This window comes from Talpa europaea (genome assembly GCF_964194135.1).
Source record: "Talpa europaea genome assembly, chromosome: 7".
NCBI classification, from domain to species: Eukaryota; Metazoa; Chordata; class Mammalia; order Eulipotyphla; family Talpidae; genus Talpa; species Talpa europaea.
Genome location: NC_140074.1, coordinates 87,563,750 through 87,578,582, shown reverse-complemented (window position 1 = coordinate 87,578,582; position 14,833 = coordinate 87,563,750). Strand labels below are relative to the sequence as shown.

General features: G+C 43.7%; 1 protein-coding gene across 1 annotated transcript in view; it reads right to left on the bottom strand.

Annotated features, from left to right (window-relative positions):
- RAP1GAP2 (RAP1 GTPase activating protein 2) overlaps positions 1-14,833 on the bottom strand; it is a gene marked incomplete at both ends in the record, with an annotated part of 211,514 nt that overhangs the window by 39,039 nt on the left and 157,642 nt on the right. Inside the window, 4 exons of the mRNA XM_084238203.1 lie at positions 9,015-9,118; positions 10,335-10,547; positions 10,952-10,984; positions 11,718-11,762. Of these exons, the coding sequence (XP_084094329.1) occupies positions 9,015-9,118; positions 10,335-10,547; positions 10,952-10,984; positions 11,718-11,762 (395 nt within the window). The remainder of the gene's footprint in view (positions 1-9,014; positions 9,119-10,334; positions 10,548-10,951; positions 10,985-11,717; positions 11,763-14,833) is intronic.

Genomic DNA, 14,833 nt, shown 5'->3' with positions numbered 1-14,833 from the left:
ACATTGATAGGTAGTATTTTCATTGTCATATAATTCTAAATATTTTGTCATTTCTTTTGTGATTTCCTCTTTAGCCCATGAGATTTAAGCTTTTTTTTTAACTTTCCAAATACATGAGTTTTTTCCCTCAGTACTTTAATATTTGATTTCTAATTTAATTGCCTTATATACAAGGAACATAATCTACATAATATGAATTATTTGAAATCTGTTGAATTAACATATTAACTTAAAATTCCATGTTCCACGTAGGCATGAAAAAGAATGTTTTTTTTTTCCCTGCTGCTGATCAGGGAAGTATATGATAAGATTAAATATGATAATTGTTTAGTTCAAATCTTCTATATGCTCACAATTTTTTTCTTCACTTGGTCCATCAGTTTCTGAGAAATGTTGTGAAATCTCCCACTATAATATATAAATTACATAAATTTATAAATCTCCCACTAGGATTTGTCTACTTCTCCTTATGTTCCTGTCAGTTTTCGCCTCCTTAAGTTCAAGATTGTCACTAAGTACAAGTTCACGACTGTTCCATCTTCTTGGTAGATTGTGCTCTTTATCATCATGTGAGTTGAGGAATCTGAGGGGTCAACAAAAGGCATCTTTCCCTGCCTGGATTCTGAACAAATTGAGAAACAAAATAAAAAAGAGTAAGGCAATCGGGAGTCTAAAAAACTTCATTACTAATTAAGGCCAGGAGTAAGCACACAGCTCAGTGTGAAGATGAAACCAACTTCTAACTCCCCGTATCTCCGCTAATGCTTTTTATTGAAATTCTACTCTGTTATTAATGTTGTTACATTGCCGGGCCTCCCCGGTGGCGCAGCGGTTGAGCGCTGGGTTGCAAAGCTGCCTGCAGCCTCTGCAGCCGGTTCAATCCCCGGCTGCTCCCTGGCCACCGGAGGAGGATCCCACATGGCACGCAGACCTCTCCTGCCGCCCGCTGCTCCCCTCAGCAGTGTACTTCGGTCCTTCTGCCTGCTCTGCTCCCCGCTCTGGCTCTGGTGAATTCTCTCACCCTCCCGCGCTTCTGACTGTACCCAGTGCATGTATAAACCAAACAAACAAACAAATAATAAATAAATAAATAAATAAATAAATAAATAAGACATGCCTCTAGAAAATTAAAAAAAAAAAAATGTTGTTACATTGCCTTTCTTAGGTTTTCCCATATCTTTTTTCATGTCTTTATTTTAAATCTTTAAGACAAATTCTAAGGGACTCTCAGTCCATTATGCAAATGTGTTATCTCCTTTCTCATATACTTGGTCCCTCTATCTGAGCTATGTTCTAGATTAACTCCTCCAGACTATCTTCCAATTCATAAGTTCACTCTGAACAGAACAGATTAGATTTTATCGTAATGCATTGAGTTTTCTTATTTCAACAACTATTTTTTATTTCCAACAATCCAATTGTTATCCTTTTATACCCACGTGTATTCATCTTTGACTCATTTCTAATCATTCATTCTGTCATAATTCATTATCCCTTCTCTAGATGCTATTTATTTATTTTTTTTTAAAGATTTATTTATTTATTTATTTATACAAGCACTGGGTACAGTCAGAAGTGCGGGAGGGTGAGAGGATTCACCAGAGCCAGAGCGGGGAGCAGAGCAGGCAGAAGGACCGAAGTACACTGCTGAGGGGAGCAGCGGGCGGCAGGAGAGGTCTGCGCGCCATGTGGGACCCTCCTCTGGTGGCTGGGGAGCAGCCGGGGATCGAACCGGCGCTGCAGAGGCTGCGGGCAGCTTCTCAACCCAGCGCTCAACCGAGCAGCCACCGGGGAGGCCCTAGATGCTATTTATTCTTTATCTTTTTAGGATCTTAAATATACTTACTTTAAAGTCATTTTGAAAGTTTACCATTATTTACATTTCATCAGCAGTAAAACCATCTCTTATTCATTGATGTTTTGGGTTATCCTTCTTCATGTCAATTTCTCCAGATATTTTGACACTTTCTACCCATTTTTCTCTATCTTTAGTGTAAGACACCCTAATATAATTCCCATTGGGACTGTTGGTTTACACAGTTCTGGGGGCACCATTCACATCACATCACATCTGGATGGTCACTTGCCTCCCCTCCAAACCATTCTCCCCACTCTATCCAGAGAGAAGCTTCCCCAGTGCAAATCCGATCATGGCCTTCACCTTCCAGTGACTCTTCTATTGCTCATAAGATAAACTCAAAGTTCCTAGACATAGTCCACCCATGACTCAGCTTTTTTTTTTTCTGTTTGAAACATTCACTTACTGATTTTTTTCACTAGTTTGTTCACCAAATATCCATTGTCGCAAACCACGTGTACTTTATAGGAAAACAGAAGCAGAAAAAAGAGGAACATGGATGTATGACAGGTTACATTACAAGCCCAATTCACCTGTTGCCCCCTTGTCTTTAAAAAAATGAAAAAGAAATCAAAATCAAAATCAAAGTATTGATTCAATCTTTTCTTCCCTCTCCAGAATGACCTCTCAGCCTGACATGCTCTCACACGCATACACGTCAGACACACACAACACATTCAAGTGTTCTGACCTTCTTTCAGTTCTCCCATAGCCTAGTGACCACCCTCACTAGTCTATAACAATCCATAAGAAGAAGATAGGTGAGAATAAGAACAGGAATAGGAATATCTAACACATATTGAATGCTTTCTATAGCCAGGTCACAAGGTAAGAGCTTGCTCCTCACACTATCCCTACCCCCAGAGAAAGTCTGGCACATACTAAGCCTTAAACAGACACTGAATGAATGAATAAATAAATTTGCTGATATTGGCCATTTTTGCATTCCTAAAGTAACTCTTTCTTGGCTGTAGTGAATTATTCTGTTAATAGACTGCTTGGATTGGATTTGCTGGGACTAGTATTTGGTTTAAAATCTCATACATCTATATTCACAAGAAATCTTCCCTTCTATTTTTTCTTTTTTTTAAATTTCATTTGTCTAATATTTTTCATGAGAATATTTTAACCATTGTTGAATTAATTGGGAAGCTTTCCATATTTTTCCCCTCTTGAACAGTTTAAATAGCATGAAATCTGTTCCTTAAAAGTTAAAAATAACTACCTGCAAACCATCTAGATATATATAGAAACTTATGGAGAGAGAATTGTTGAAGAACTTTTTCAATGTATTCTTTAGTCAATGATCAGTTCAGGTTTTACCCTTCAGGTTAAATTACATCAGACAATCTATACTTTCCTAGAAAGGCAGCTGTTTCAAGTAAAATTTCCAATTTAATAGTATGGGTTGAATATTACACTAGTAACTTTAATTTTCTTCACATCTGTGGTCATGTGCCTCTTTAATGCCAAGTTTTATGTATCATTATTTTCTTTATTTGATTGGCTAGTTACCTATTTTGACACTTTTGTTTCTCCAAAAGTAGCTTGGATTCATCAAATTTCACATTTATGTCTAATTTATATCTGCTTTAATCTTTGTTAATCCCTCCCTCTTACTCTTTTTAGGAATAATATGAATGATAACAGCAGCTACCATTGTTGAGTATCTACTATGTATCAGGCAGGCTCTGGCACAGAGTAATAAACACCCTATAATTATGAGGTAGATAAAAATCATACATATCACAGATGAAGAAACTGAGGCACAGAAATGTCACTGACAACAATAACAACATGCAAATATTATCTTTCTTATTTAATAAGAAACCATTTATAGCAATGCATTTTCTAAGAACTTTGAACACATCCCGTAAGTTTTTATATACATTATAAAAGTTACTTTTTATAAATATTCTATAACTTCAGCTTTCATTTCCTCTTTGGTCCAAAAATTGTTTATGAAAGTGTTAGGTTATTTCTAAGTGGTTAGTGGGGTTTTTAAACATTAATTGTTATTAATTTCTAGTTTATCAATTGTAAGCAAATATATATGTGCAAAATGTTTGCTTTTTGAAATTTCATTTCATTTACCTTGTGCCCAAAAGAGTAGTTCCTAAATCTACCCTCTACTAACAATTACCTACTAGATTTTTTAAAATAAAAATTTTAACTAATAATCCAATTTTTAAAGGAGCAAAGCTTATAAACAGCTCACAGAAAATAAATATAATTGGTCCTTAAATATATGAAGGGATGCCCAATATCTTTCAAAAAATTTTCTGTAAATTTAAACTAAAATACCATTTTCACCGACCAGTTTAGCAAAACTCCCAAATGTTTGACAACACATTGTGCTGGAGAAGCTTTGGAAAAATATCTACTCTACTAGATTACTGGTAAAAGTTCAAATTTATAAATTTCCTCCAGAGGGCAATTTGGCAGTATTGAAATACAAAAGCATTCATGTTTTAACTCAGCTATCTCACTTCTGAGAAATTATATTAATCCATATAATTTGACATTTTATATAAGGTTATTCATTACAGCATTAGTTGTGGTATCAAAAGGTTGACAATGGACACTAATAGGAAAAAATCTATTAAACAAATTATTTCATCCATGCAATGGAATACTACACAGCGGTAAAAGGAATTAAAGAGTACTTCTGTACTGATATGGAAAGAACTCTAGTTTTACGTTGAGAAGCAAATTACAAAACAGTCTGTTCTGTAGAGTGTTACAGAAATAAGTGAGTAGGAATACATTATTATTATTTATATGTCTTTATATTTTTTACATAGTTATATTCAAATATATATGCACTCAAGGATGTTTAAATTCTTATTGTTTTTTAAATGATTGGAGACTATAAATCTGGTTTTGTTTTTTCGTTTTGGTTTTGGTTTGCTTTGTTTTAAAGCTTTGTTTTACAGCTCTGCTGTAGCAGGTACACAGAAAACCACTGATTTACTATGCCTTCAATTTGTGTAAATTCAAAGACACTTGAAAGAAGCATAAATCTTTGTTAAAGGATCAAAATTTCATAGCTAGATAGAGATACAGACTCATATAAAGATAAATACACATAATTAACATAAATAACTAGATTATCTATATTTTCTTCTTTCCTACCATAGATCTGTCACATGGTAGAATACAACTGTGGTTGTAGTCTATGAACTATACCATATTTAATCTTTATGTAGACACCCTATGTCATAACATATACTATTAACAATATAAAGGTTCATAAGATAACTCCATTGCAGATTTCTCCTTCTATAAGCAGAAAACAGGCCTCTGTCTCAGTAATTGCGGCGGGGGGGGGAGGGGAATTTGACCTTGAATTCTATGTTCCCATATTATTATTGCTTTCTTTTTATATTTGATACAACTTTTTCTTTTTTTTAAGGTTTATTTATTTTTTTATATATACAAGAGCTGGGGTACAGGCCAGAGGCGCAGGAGGGTGAGAGGATTCACCAGAGACAGAGTGGGGAACAGAACAGGCAGATTGATCAAAGTACACTGCTGAGGGGAGCAGGGGGAGCAACAGGAGAGGTCTGCCGCACCATGTGGTTATCTCCCTGGCCGGCCGGAAATCAAACCCACGCCACAGAGGCTGCAGACAGCTTCACAGCACTGCACTCAACCCGCTGCGCCACTGGGGAGGTCCCTGATACAACTTTTCTAATTACTTTTTTTTTAAATATTTTGAGTTACTTTCTCTAACAAAATACAGATACAAAGATAGGAGAGGAGGAAAGAAAGGGTAGGAAGACAGATAGATTGGCAGCTAGCTAGCTGGATAGATAGATAGATAGATAGATAGATAGATAGATAGATAGATAGATAGATAGATAGATAAAATAGACAGGGATTTTTTCAGAGGGATGACCCAAACTGAGAACCTTTACTGTTTAATAATGAAATTTAACTCATTTATACTATCATAATCTATGAACTCTTACCTCTGCTATCATATTTATTATTCCTTTATTTTCTGTTTTATTTCTATATGTGTATATTTTCTTGTATTTCTTTAGTATTTGAAACATTTCCATTCTACCAGTGATATTATATTCATGGAATGCCAAAGTTTTATCAAAATATGTCCAGCTATTATTTTCCCATCATAGATTTTTATCTGCCAGTGGATAAGTTATTTTGATCTGTAGTATAAATCTTCAATCAGCTTAAGAACAGTTAAGAACATCTATTATCTACTGTACTTCAAAGTCATTATAATTTTGCTCATCATTTTAGAGTTGTGTTTTCTTTCAAATTATGTAAGAGCCTCCTAAGCTTATTCTCAATTTACTAACTATGCTTTCTAAATCTTTGTTGCTTCTACTACCATCTAAAATTCTTTTGGGCAATTTTTAATTTTCTTATGTTATTCCCTTAACTTAGCCAACTTTTTCATCTCTTGTCTTTTCTTTCCTAGAGTTTATTTTTTTTAGAAGCTTGTTGAAAACACAAAATAAATAAATATCTAAATTTACTTGAGGGCCTCCCCGGTGGCGGGTTGAGCACAGTGCTGTGAAGCTGTCTGCAGCCTTTGCAGCGTAGGTTTGATCCCTGGCCAGCCAGGGCAATTCCCACACGACGCAACAGACCTCTCCTGTTGCACCTGCTGCTCTCCTTAGCAGTGTATTTTGGTCGTCTGCATGTTCTGCTCCCCGCTCTGTCTCTGGTGAATCCTCCCCACCCAGCCCCCCGCCCTACCACACACCTCTGGCCTATACCCAGGCTCTTGTATAAAAATAAATAAATCTTTAAAAAAAAAAAAAAACTAAACTAAATTTTACTTGACTACTTACAGTAAATCCTTTTCAAAAATTAGTTATTTCCCGACCTTCTAAATGCTTGATTATACTTTTTAAGGTATAGAATCTTTTCTTTCAGAGAACTGTGAGAGATTTTTTCCCTCTTCTTTATATCCAAGCACATACAAATACCAAAAAAAAAAAGGAGAGGAAGAAGAAGAAATCTAGGGCCTCCCCAGAGGTGCAGCAGTTGAGCGCTGTGCTGCGAAGCTGTCCGCAGCCTGTGCAGCGCCGATTCGATCCCTGGCCACTGGTGAGGATCCCACATGGCACGCAGACCTCTCCTGCCGCGCCCACTGCTCCCCTCAGCAGTATACTTTGGTCCTTCTGCCTGTTCTGCTCCCCTCTCTGGCTCTGGTGAATTCCCTCACCCCCCCCCCCCCCCGTCACACTTCTGACTGTACCCAGTGCTTGTATAAATAAATAAATTAATTCAAAAAAAAAAAAGAAGAAATCTACTCCAGTTTATCTGTTTCCAAACTCTGCTAGATAACTCTTGGCTACTCTCATGCGCAGAGGCTGTTAGGATACTATCTTCAGATTTTAAGCAAGAGAGCTGGTTGGTCTAAGTGTGTGAGATCAAATAAATAATCCAGAACCCTAGAGGGAATGAGGAGGAAGCCTGGACAGGGGCCCCTCCAGCAGGGGGCTTTCATCTCTGGATAATTTCTTCTCGTGTCTGGTAAAGCTGCTAAGCCATGGGACCAATTTTCTTATGCCTGGCTGTCAATTTGGCCTGGCCATCACTCTAAATACACGATATAATTATCCAACTTTCCAGCTGGTGTATGGCTTCTCTCCATCTCTCCTCTCACTGGCCTTCTATCCAGGAGAGCCACATTTGAGCTTGCCCTTGGGCTCCCCAGGACAGTGATTTCAAATGCTATTGACCCAAAACAACAAGAATGTTTCCATGTACAAAGATCCCTGACTCATTCCAGGGACCTTCCACACTACATTGTTCCTAAGGGAAGGAAACGCTAATTGTATAACCTAGATCATAGTCCTTGCTGCCTCCCAAAGATTATCAAACCAAAAACTATATAGGTGTGCGTTGCATTCTTGGCATCTTTCTCTAGTTCTCAGCCCAGGTGCATTTCAGATAAAATGTAGCATTAGGAAAATGAGTCAGATCCTTGTGTTCAATTGTCATTTAACTCAAACATCCTGCCCAATCCGGGGCTGATTTTTATTAAAAAGAAGAAACACTATTTTGAGGCTCACCTCACTCAAAATCCTGTTTGGAGATGAGGGTCCAGGTATTACTTCCACAGAAAATTGGTTCTAGTGATTTAATTGACTCTTCCCATGCCTTGCAAATATGATCACTAGCCTGCTGAACTTCAATAAAGAAAAGCGCTTTCTTTCTTAATAAAAAATCAAGCTTGGATGGGTGCTGACAGCTCCCTTCTACCACCCCACACACACACACACACACACACACACATTTCTCTCCCCCACAGCAGGGCTATGAGTTCCCGTTCTCTCACATATTTATCTCAAAATTGGGCAGGAAAAAATGTAATCGCTCTTGTCCAAATGCCTCCAAGGATTTCCAATTAGAAGCAGAAATGTGGAACGGGCACTTGGACAGGCGCGCAGGCTCTGCTAGGCACCAGCACTCGCTGCACACTCGACCTCCCGGCTTCTCTACCAGCCGCCAGGGACAGGGATCAGGAAGACACTGTACGCCCAAAGCATCCTGCACATATCACTAAAGCCATACCTGGGACGCCTGTTAAACCGTTTCCCTCACCGGTAGCCCCTAAGCCTCTAGAGAATGGGGACCATGACTCATCATCATCGCACCCCAGCACCTCCCATGGCTCCTGGTAAAAGGTTTTAAGAAAATACCTTATTTGAACCAAACAAAAACCCATTCTAGTTACTGCCCTTGAGAAGGGCATATTTCAGACCGACAGGCCCTGACATGGCCCGGGCTCCTGACTGTGACCATCACAGCATCTCAGGGAACCCAGCGGACACACAGATGCTTCAGGATCATTTGTGCTGGAGACACACCACGGGCAGTGCTCCCCGAGCCTTCTCGCTGTACAGCAGGATGAGCCACCCCTACTTTTTCTTCCCAACCTCCTCAAAGTCACAGACCCCACAAGAGGGGAGGGCAAGTGGAGTAGGGGCACACTTCTGGGACTCCTGCAACCAGCCAGCTGGCAATAGTACCTGGGCTCCCTGCTGGCAGCAGACACTACCCCAGGATTCCAGCCAGCCAGCTCCCCCCAGCACACAGACCAGACTGGTCAGACCGGTGTTTCTGGGTCCCTGCCACTAGAGGTGTGCCAACAATTGTGGGGCAGCCCTACCTGAGAATGATCCGAAGGTACTCAATGCCCTCAGCCTCCTCACACTTGATGGACAGAAGCAAGTTCCCCAGACTGCTGCCGGTACAGTAGAAGTTGAGATGATCCTAGGAACAGAAGCCAGATGTTAGCAGGCATCAGGGGACCCTCCAGATATGGCCCCCAAATCACTCCCTTCACCAGCAGTGAAAAGCCCCACAGCAAGGCAGCAGAGAAGGAGGCTACTGCTGGGGCTATTATTGAGGTGGAGGAGAGGGGAGAAGAGAAGGGAAGAGATGATCAAAGCAGTAGACTCAACGCCCGTCCTCAGGATGTACTGGGCACTGGACTAAGGGCTTAATACTTATTATCTCCTTCAATCTGGAGATTAAACTTTATGGGTGATATAACATCATCATCATCCCTATTTTACAGACAGGTAAACTGATGTTCAGAGAGGTGAAGTAACCGCCAGGGTCACACAACTTGTAAGTGACAGTTACAGGGTTCAAACCCATGTTTGTTCTCAGGGAAATTCGTTCTTCACCAGAAGATACCGCATGTACTTTCTTGTTTCAGAGGGGCAGACCCTGCCAACTCAGACTATTTGTGGGAATAAGGCTAGAGGAAGCCTGGCACCTCTACCCAAGGAGAGCCAGAGGTCCTTCAGACGGGTGGGCCTCTTCCTGGTCAGGGTGCCCACCTCAGACCTGCCCACCTCAGAGGAGGACCTGGAAGCTGCATTTTAACATGTTTAAGGGGACTCAGGGGAGGGTCCAGAATAGCTCCTTCTGTAAGTCGCTGCCAAGCTGCCTTAAGCTAGAGACTTACAGTCTCTGCCCTTGGGGCTTCTGAAAGCTGGCAAGTCTGAAGGGCAGAATATATTTAAAGAAATGTAATTGTGTCGCTTGTAAGCAATCAGAGATTCATAGCACACCATACAGTACAAGTACCTGGGGACCCACTTGCATGAGGACATGAGAAATTTGTACAATTTAGACAGAAATGGAGACTTTCAAGGTATAAGAACAGATTTGTTTCTACCACCCTTCTTCACCTGTGCACATGACGCACCCCACTGCACCCTGGAACAATGCCAGGGGTGCACCCACAGAACCCATCACACTGGGCCTTCCTGACTCCAGCACACCTCTATGCCACCCCCACCACACATACCTCCCAGAAGAAGAGTGTGTCAACCTCCCCACTAGGACAGAGGTAGGCAGCAAGGAAGGGAGCAGGGTAGGGGAGGGGAGTTGAGGGAAAGATGCACCAAAGAGAACCCCGGGTGCCCTGTGAATGTGTGACAACTGTTTTCCAGGCCTCCAGACCTCCAAGTCTTACCTTCCCTAGGAAGTGCCTGCGGTAGGCCCTGGCTTCGCCCCTGCACTCCAACTTGTAGCCGAATGTGCTAGGGCTGAGGCTGTCCTCTTCCTCCTCCTCACAGATGCTGCTGCCCAGGGAGGTCGGCGTGCCCACATTCTCCGGGTCCTCGATCCAATAGCCCCCAAATTGGGGCAGGACAATCAGGGGGTATGGGCCTCCTTTCTCCACAACCTATAGGCAGAGAGAAGGTTTTGCACACAGGCTGGCCTGGGCCTGAGGTAGGGTGGGGTCACCCGTGGTGGTACCCCTGCCAACTTCTGAACTGCTCCTGGGGGGGATCCCCTTATTTGTGGATGAATATAGTAAAATGAATCCCTCCTCCACTACATCCCACACCATCTGCACTTCACCAATACTCTAGCCCCAGAGTACAGGGCCTGGGTCAACACCCCCAAATAAAACATGGAGAAGTTGAAGTTACAAAGGGAAAGACAGGAAGAGACCTCAGGACCTCAAGTCCTGGTCCAAGGTTCCCTCCTACATGTGGCTGAGCAGAGATCACCATCATCAACACCGTCAGCTCCCCAGTCCCACCCCAGAGACAGATCCAGAGAAGGTGACAGGGATGCCCCTACCTCATCAATGCTGGGATACGGGATATAGTCATCCTGCAAGACAAATCAGACAACACCACCTTTAATCCCGGCATGCCCTTGAGTTTGATCACTCTCCACTTTCTCACAGCTCTGGAGGGGGGTGTGCTGGGGGTCTAGAAGGCTGCATCCAGGGCTTTGGACACATCCTCAGGAAGAAGACCAGATGGAACAGCCACCTAGAGGCAGCTCTGGGATCTGGTTTCTCTTGAGCTCTTTTCCAATTAACAGAATCTGAACACACACCCCACTAGTTGAAGAGGCAGTGCACAAAGGCGCTGAATTCCCCTCCCTAGTGGCACTTAGTTCTCTAAGATGCTATAATAGGAAGATAACTTTTGATCCCACTAGTCCCTGCTCCAGGCAAAGGGACTAATCTGAGTGATGTGCTGTACCCTTGGGCCTTGGAAAAGGAACCTCATTCTCAGAGCTGTCCCCTGCTGGAGCCCAGAGCAAAGCCTGACACCCCAGAGGCTGTGTGCTGTTCATTCAAAAGAGGAGGAGCAGAGGAGCCAAGCCAAGCTGCAAGCATTAGGTCTCACCAACGACTCCACTCAGCCTGCTCTGAATCTGCCCTAAAGGCATCAAGCTGTCCACTGTGCACCAGCCAGCACCAGCAATCGCTCAGGTGGCTCTTGGTAGAAATTAGAGTGGGACAGTATAAGACAGCAGACCCCTGCTTCCCTTGCCTTTCTTGTGCTTGGCCCTTGCTGGGCCCTCATGGCTGCCACATCCCCACCCAGCCCACCTTATTCTTCTGGGGTCCTGGCTTCTGCTCTTCAAGCTTGATCCCCTGCAGAAACAAGGAAAAGAGGATGCATGGAAAAGCAAAGGTCACAAAAAAAGGAGCCCCTACAGAGGAGTCTCCTGGGAGGAAGAAGAGGAAAGCAGTAGTTAATACCAGAAGTTAGTAGTAACAGCAAAAGCTGATGTCCACGTCACACACCTTGTCAAATTCAATCCTCACAGCAGCCCCAATGAGTAAGAACACAGACTTGAGCCAGATCACGGCAGTTCAGACCAACACTGCCTCTTACAATCTTAGGACCTCCAGCAAGTCACAGAACTTCTCCATGGTTCAATGTTCCCATCTTTTAATGGGAACAACAGGGAACTGACATGGCAGTAAAGCTTAAATGCTGGTGGTGTGTCAAGCCTTTGAAAGAGCGATTGGAATGGATTTCTTATACCAGAAAGTAGACAGCATGATCAGCCTCACACTGAAACATCACCCCAGGCTCTCAGACCCAACAGGTGAGGGCTAAGGATGGGGACCTGGGTCTGTGGGTGTCCATCAGCACTCTAGAATCCCCACCATACCAGCTGCACCCCTCTGCTGGGAAGGCCCATGGGTAACAGGCAGGGGACTTGCACCCAGCCCTCCCTCCACCACACCTTACTATGGGTGACCCCTAACAAAGCTGAGCCTCTCGCAGCTTCCACAGCTTCATCTGTGAGACGAGGATTCTAACGCTCACCCTCCCCAGCACAGATGTATCACCATGAGGATCAGAGATCATGACTGGGCCTGAATGAAAGGGGCCCACCCACAGGTGTCTGGAAAATTCACTTCTGGGAGCCTCGGCTTTATCTAATGTTCCTACAGTCAAATTCTGACTTAGCTTGGTTTTGTAGAAGGCATTCCCAAAATCATCTGAATAAATCAAATGAAGACGGTGGGACATACTATTAGAAACAGGTCCCCTCTGGAAAGCACAGAAGCCAGGAATAGACACAGACCTATCAGGATATAACACATTGTGATCCTAACCTTACTTAGTGCGCTCCGGTCTCCTGTCTTTTCTGAAGCCTCCAGTACCTTTTAACCAGTGAATAAACCGAGCCCCAAGGAGGAGGCTGCTTGCCTAATGTCTCACAGCTAGTGAGTGGCAAGGCCTGAATTGGAAGCCAAGCTACCTTCCCACCAAATGTAGGACCACATCCCGTAGCCCTTGGGGCCGGGGCTCCTGCTCCCTGGGTGGATTTAGACTTAGGCTTCTCCAGACTTCTCTGGACTGAGTCACCCTCCAGCATTGTTCAGGAGGGTGTGAGAAGGCCCCTCCCACCAGACAGGTGCTCCTCTCCCCACACAGAGAAGAAACCACCTGGGTGGCCCTGCACCCGCTGCCCAGGGAAGCAAACCAGGTAGAAAGGAGAGGTGATGTCAGGAGTTTGTTTTGTTTGTCCTCCATTAGTCATCCCTACCTGGGAACAGCCCCTGGGGCAGGAGAGCCAGCCTCCTTCCATCCCCTCCCCATGACAGTACCACCGCCCAGCACAACCCTCCTCTGCCATCCTTTGCAATAGGTATTAGTATTACTAGCCTCCTTGCTGCCACTGGAGGCTCAGAGAGGCAGAGCAGCTTGGAAAGGATACTCAGTTTGGGAATGGCAGGATTAGGACTTGAACCCAGGACCGAAGGGACCCAGGCTTATGCTTTTTGCCCCTGTGGCTTCTCAGAAATTGTGTCTTTTGAATCCCCAGGCTCTCAGGCTGGAGGTCAGGTGTCCTGGATCTTAGTTCCAGAGCACCCGGACACTTTACTGCTCTAAGGCTCAGTCTCCACACTGCGGCACGTGGAGAAATGCCACCCACGCTCAAGGACAAAATCTGGCCACCCCCATGCAGCCCACTTCATCCTCGCCAGTTCCCCATATGTGCGCTTCATACACAGAGTTGAAAACTGGGCCGCTGAGAATCTGGGACCAGCAGGCACGTGGTGGGGACATAAACATTGGGACATGTGGTTTTATCTCCCAACAGTCTCAGTTAAGATGGAATCAACAAACCACCCATGGGTATCAGAAGACACAGAGGGGGCACGGAAATAAGATCTGTCATCCAGAGGCCCCAGTCGAGCCCAGCAGCCTCCAAACAACAGAACAATAGGAAGTTGGTTAACTGGGGCTGAATTATGTGCTGGGAGAAGCCCTATGTGAAGATAGGGGATTCCAGCCACCAGCTATGGTGGCTTATGGGATCAACCAGAGGCAGGGTAGACACGGGCAAGTGGCAAATCCCCTGCCAGCATCCATGGGCTGCAGGGGAAAATCCCAGCTTTCCTCCTGGCGACAGAGCACTAATTACACACTGCCTCCTACCACTCGCTGTCAAGGCACGTGCCATCTGTGTTTCCACAGCTTGACTGGAAATCCCCCAAATGCATGTGACATTCATAGCCCACAGTACTGGGCACAGAGGATGTTTGTGATAATGACACGACCTCTAATGACATTCTTCCTCAGGCCCTCTCCTTCCACGGGCTGACACAAGGGAGACCAGGTTGTCCGGATCAGGACCACGCCTGATGCAGCAGCCCTCCCAGCAATTCCACCTGCATTTCAGGGCTGCAGTGGGCAATGTCTTTGCCTCTCCTCCTAGAGCTTCCAGAGCATTACTAAGAAGCCTCCCTGCTTGAGCCTGCAGTATCCATTTAGGGTAAAAAGCATCATAACAGGGCAGCTAACCCTTCGGGCGCTGGAGCTACTTGCTAATCATGAGGCCCTGAGAGCTTTACTTAATCTCTGTGCCTCAGTTTACTCAGCTATGAAATGGAAATGATAATTATTATCATCGTCATTCCACTTTCTGTAAGAATTGTCAGGAAGAAATGAGATAACATCTGTCAATCTCTGAGTCCAGCAAAGTACTTAAAATATCTGCCCTATTATTAGCATCTTCTTCCCATTCTTTTCACCTTTATCAATAATCCTCTGGATCTCTCCCCATATTCCTTAGGCCAGCAGCTCTTACCAGTGAGCTCTGACCCGGGGGTGGTGGTGGGGGGGGTGAGGAATAATTATAAAGAATCCCCAAATCCACATTCAACACTGGTTTTCATACCAGTGCCTACCAAGTATTTAC